Here is a 5,698-nt window from a genome sequence, read left to right on the forward strand (position 1 = left end):
TGTCGTTGACGCACAACACTTTCGACGTGTTAGAGGTCCATTTGGGCCGTGCCTGCAGGAGATTGAGATACTCACTCGACCAACGACGCCAGAATAATTGGAAAAGCTGATGCAACATTTTCCACCTGGACAGACGAGAAATAGGGATGTTGATCACATCAAGAGTAGGAACAGCGCACAACGGCTGGCCAATCAGGAAGTGCCCAGGGGTAAGGCAATCTAAATCAGTTGGATCTGACGTTAGCGGTGTCAGCGGACGCGAATTTAAAACCGATTACACGCGCGTCAAAATAGTTAGGAATTCTTCCAAAGTCGTTACATGAGTCCCAATAGTGCGAATCAACAGAGATTTAGCGGACTTCACTGCAGCCTCCCAGATACCCCCGAAGTGAGGCGCACTGGGAGGGTTAAAATGCCAATTGCAACTAAACGACTTAATTAATCGGGGTTGCCCACTTTCGTGGTTGACCAGCGAACGTAATTGGCGAGCGGCGCCGACGAAATTAGTCCCACAATCAGAGTATACGTCCGAGGGCAACCCCCGCCTAGAAACAAATCTATCGAAGGCTGCAAGAAAAGCTTCGGTAGTCAAATCAAGTACGGGCTCCAAATGGACGCACTTAACAGACATACATATAAAAACTGCAATATAAACCTTGTATTGTCTAGGTTTACGAAGACTGACTTCTTTCATTGTTAACGGGCCAGCATAATCGATACCTACTTTTGTAAATGGACGACATTGCTGGACTCGACACGGGGGCAAATCAGCCATAACCGGATAAGGGTTTCGAGCTGAAAACCGGACGCAAATTACACACTTTACGATAACGTGCCTTATCAACCGGCGCACAGCCACGATCCAAAACTGTCGGGACACTACCGCAGTAATAACCCTTGGGCCTGCATGACATAGGACCTTATGCAAACGGTGCACAAGTAATAGGGACAAATGGGAATGACGAGACAAAAGTATCGGATGTTTCTGGTCGTCTGGGATGTTGGCGTTAGATAACCGACCACCGGCCCGTACCAGACCCTGTTCATCAACGAAAGGACAGAGATGTACCCACGGTTTCGAAATTTGGGATGACATAGCCAATTCACGACGCAACTGAGACAGATGGACGCATTGTGAGACTCGAGCGAGAACCATCAAAGACTCATTTAATTCAGATCGAGTAGGATAGGGACTCGTATATCTAGTAAAAAGCCGCGGCCGACATAGCTTAATAAATCGACGTATCCACGAAACAATGACTAACAAATGATCAAGAGACGAGTATCTATTAAACCATTCAGGCTCGGCGTTTGGCGCCCCGACCACGAGAACAGCCTGTCTAACCTCAGGTATACCATCGGACTCAAGAGATGGAATATGAGACACCCACGTCGTTGGTGGCTGCGTCAACATTTTAGGACCATACCAGTATAATTTCAAATCGATTAGCACCGACGGAGACACACCTCTAGAGGCGCAATCAGCGGGATTGTTTTGAGTGCTTATATGAGCCCAATGACAAAGAGGGATGAGTTGACGGATTTGATTAACGCGATTTGAAACGAATACCTTAAATTCGAGTTGAGTATTAATAATCCATGCTAACGCTACGGAGGAGAATCTGACCAAGCGAAAATGCCATCAATATTTAATCTGGAACTGAGAACACTGTAAACTCGATTCATCAAGCGGGCAAGCAACAATGCCCCACACAATTCTAATCGAGGAATTGATAGTGATTTAATAGGAGCCAGTTTGGTTTTTGCACACAACAGGAATACTTGGCTATTCGACATATGGTCCGACACCCGCAAATACACTAATGCTGCGTATCCCCTCGTTGAAGCATCACAGAAACCACATAACTGACATGATAGGCTTGGAAAAGTTTGACAAAATCTGGGGATCGAAATGGCAGACAATGAAGGTAACTCATCCAAGAATTTATTCCATTCCACTTCAATATCATTTGGCAACGGTTCATCCCAAGACACCTTAGATACCCAAATACGTTGCATTAAATGCTTAGCAAAAAAAATGACCGGGCATAAAAAACCAAGCGGATCAAACAATCGCGCAATTACAGACAGCACACTTCTCTTCGTTGAAACGGGCCGAGCCTTCAATTTGATGGTATAATTAAATACGTCTCCTCGTGGTTTCCATTGCATACCTAATACCTTGGGAATATTCTCATCGACAGAATCCATAGGGATTGATTCAACCAACCTATCTTCGGGAGAAATATTGGCCAGGACCCTATCGGAATTACTTAACCACTTTTTTAACTGGAAACCAGCCTGCCCTAAGATTTTCAATAATGACGATTGTGCCTGCAGCAACTCACCGACAGTGTCAGCACCCATAAAAATGTCATCTACATACGTCTGCAATTGTAGTGCATCTCTCACAACAAGATCGTCGTCGCAATCATTCTCGGCAATATATTTGATTACCCGTAAGGCTAAGAATGGTGCACAATTTACCCCATAAGTGACCGTATTTAGTTCATATTCCACTAATTCATCGGTATTGGAAGTTCGCCAAAAAATATGTTGATACGGTCGAAATTTGTCGTTTATCAAGATTTGGCGATACATTTTACACACGTCCGTGGTAAAAACAAAACGAAAGGTGCGAAAACGGAGCAAAATGTCAACAATGTCACGTTGTAATTTCACACCAGTATGCAAACAATCATTCAATGATCGACCAGAATAACACGAGGCCGATGCGTCAAATACTACTCGAACCTTAGATGTCTCCGCAGAATCCTTTAGGACGGCATGATGCGGTATGAAATACAATCCGGGACGAGTTGCTACGGACATGTGACCCAAGTTCAAGTATTCTTGCATAAAATTACGATAGGATTCATACAAAGCTGGGTTACTCCGCAATTTTGCTTCAAGGTTCAAAAATCGTTTTATCGCAAGTTGACGAGATCCCTCGAATACGTCGGGAGTCAACGGAAACCGAAAGGGCAAAGGTACGGAAAATCGGCCGTCTTCTAGACGCGACATCTGATCACGAAAAATTACCTCACACTGTCCTTGTTCTGTGAACTCGGTGGGGGCGGAATCGGGTTCTTCCACCTGCCAGAATTTAGCTAACGTGTTTTCCAACGAAACGGTCAATGAAACCAAACCACACAATGGATCGCGACCGGTTGAAGGAGAAACGGATCCTACGATTATCCATCCGAACACCGTGTTAAAAGCCGCTGGAAGTGCATCATCAATCACCACTTTGCCTCCTTCCATCACAGAGGGATATAAGTCAGCTCCTATCAAAAGGTCAATTGGCCCGGGCTGATCAAAGTTAGGGTCGGCCATGGCAAAATGGGAATAACGCTCCTTAATACTAGCAGACATAGGACGAGTTGGTATCGAATTGGTAATACTATTCAACACCCAAGCTGTCATGGGTATTTGTAGGGATTCATCATATCTGGGTGTCATCACACATCTAACCTGCCCAAGTACTCGTGGTACTTCAATACCTGAAATACCAGTGACAGCCGCGGTCCACTTATCAATTTTCAGCCCGAGGCGGGTCACACAACTAGAAGTCAGAGCCGAGATTTGGGAACCACCATCAATCAAAGCGCGCACGGAGCACATTGGACCTAAATGACTACGAATATGAACCAGTGCTGTCCCTAACATCACGTTCCTATCCGATACTACGCTGGTCATGGCGTTGGCACCATTACTCGGAGCCGGATAAACATTCTCGGTAGAATTTGACGTAAGAGCTGAAATATATAACAGAGAATGATGCTTATCGTCACACTTGGCGCATGGCTTAGTAACGGTACACTGTGACACGATATGACTTGCCGAAAAACAAGAAAAACACAAACGAAATTTACGCACTGCGTCGCGTCGATCTTTACCCGATAGACGTTTGAATTTAAAACACTTAGTGATAGTGTGGTTTGTACCCTGACAATACAGACATCTAAGCTTTTCTTTCGGCTGCGGTGCATCTACTCCAACTAATGCCACCCGAGAGGTTTTACTTGATTTGCCTCCCTGCTGATGACCGGACTTAACTGATACGCCCAAGGAAAATTCAGAATTTTCAAGAACCTGCACACGAGACTTGACAAAAGCCAAAAGTTGATATATGGTAGGGTATTCAGAATGATTGTCTGCCTCAAATAATTTCCTACAATAAAGTGGTAAGCACCGAGACGCCATGACGAATAAGATGAAAGCAGACAAATCGGGAATATTTAACGCAAACAGACTAGCACTAGCTTCATCAAACTTAACCAAAAAAGACGACAGCGTAGCTAATGTTTCCTTATCGGTGACTGGGGCACTTAATAATTGTTCAACCAATGCCGTTGCAAGCTGCCGTGGTTTATCAAATCTTTGAACTAACGTAGACCAGGCTAGACCATACATGTCACCTGAGACCGAAATACCCTTTATCGCTTCAGCCGCACTTCCCTGTATACAATTTAATAGATAATAATATTTCTCAATATCAGATAACCTAGTATTGTTGCCCACTAAAACAGAATAACGATCCCTGAATACTGGCCAATTGTGAATTGTTCCATCAAAGGAAGGTAACGGAATTTTAGGCAACCGAGCACCATAAGCATCTGGCATTAAGGGTGACGTGTCCGGAGTAGCAACAGAAATTGGGGCCTGCGGGGTCTGAACGTTCATACCGTCGACCGGTTGAGACTGTGAATTAACTGTGCATGGTACATTACAATCAGACATAGTGGCAGACTTTGAACTTAAAATCGTACGGTTATCACATTGATCGACCGCTACATGGATGGCGGCAATCATATCTCTAACTGACGGTTCAACGCTAGTGTCAAACTCACCTACTTTATCCAGGTCAATTAAAGCATCTAGCAGGGAATCATTTTCAACGTTAAATTGAGTCCATAAATTCTCTGTATCACGAGCAAGTCTTAAGAACTTAGGAACAAGGTCTGGAGAGGTAACAATAGTGCTAGAAATTTCAAATAAATTTTTAATATTAGTAACCACATTATTTCTTTTCATTTCGGCATGTATTCGGGCACGCTTAATGCGACTCGGGTCATCAACTTGATTGCCACCCGCCATAATTGATCAATAATTGAAAAAGAAAAAACCGGACCAAAATGGAAATCAAATTTCAACAAAGAAATAATTATATACTATTAAATGGTATACCCGTGTATACTCATCAACTATAATGTGATTACTAACAAACTTAACTCTTTTTGCAAATACCACAAAAACCTTAAGTACCTTACCTTAACAAAAAAAAATAACTATACCAAACAAAATGCAAAACAACAGCCATAAGGTAATAGTATCAACAGTACCAAGTACCGTACAATAATATTATAATATTTTATATTATAATATGATACAAAAATCATAAACATAGGCACAAGTAATCATATTATATTATATCACCATATATATATATATAACAAAAAAATAAACAATTAATTATGACTAACAAGAGAAGCCCACAACCCAAATCTCCGTTTAACCACGCTCTGCTACCAAAATGTTGGATCAAGGCAATCCTTATTTACGGTTGTTACCTTGACACTGTATAAAGATAAAATTATATATATAATTTTAACTACTTTGCTAAACGGAAAATGACTAGGCTAGAGTGCTTGGATCATAAAGGATGATATTGTGTTGGGTTAACAATGAAAAGGAA

General features: G+C 42.5%; 2 protein-coding genes across 2 annotated transcripts; both read right to left on the reverse strand.

Annotated features, from left to right (window-relative positions):
• Positions 1–274: 274 nt before the first annotated feature.
• Positions 275–1,414, reverse strand: LOC149061233 (uncharacterized). The gene has a single exon (XM_089230892.1). It carries the CDS (start codon positions 1,412–1,414, stop codon positions 275–277), a length of 1,140 nt encoding a protein of 379 aa, XP_089087018.1.
• Positions 1,415–1,608: 194 nt separating this feature from the next.
• Positions 1,609–5,100, reverse strand: LOC149061234 (uncharacterized). The gene has a single exon (XM_089230893.1). The coding sequence runs from the start codon at positions 5,098–5,100 to the stop codon at positions 1,609–1,611; it is 3,492 nt and encodes a 1,163-aa protein (XP_089087019.1).
• Between the last annotated feature and the right edge of the window lie 598 nt (positions 5,101–5,698).

This window comes from Diuraphis noxia, unplaced genomic scaffold (assembly GCF_037042655.1).
Source record: "Diuraphis noxia isolate RWA-SAM2 unplaced genomic scaffold, SU_Dnox_SAM2 contig0001, whole genome shotgun sequence".
NCBI classification, from domain to species: Eukaryota; Metazoa; Arthropoda; class Insecta; order Hemiptera; family Aphididae; genus Diuraphis; species Diuraphis noxia.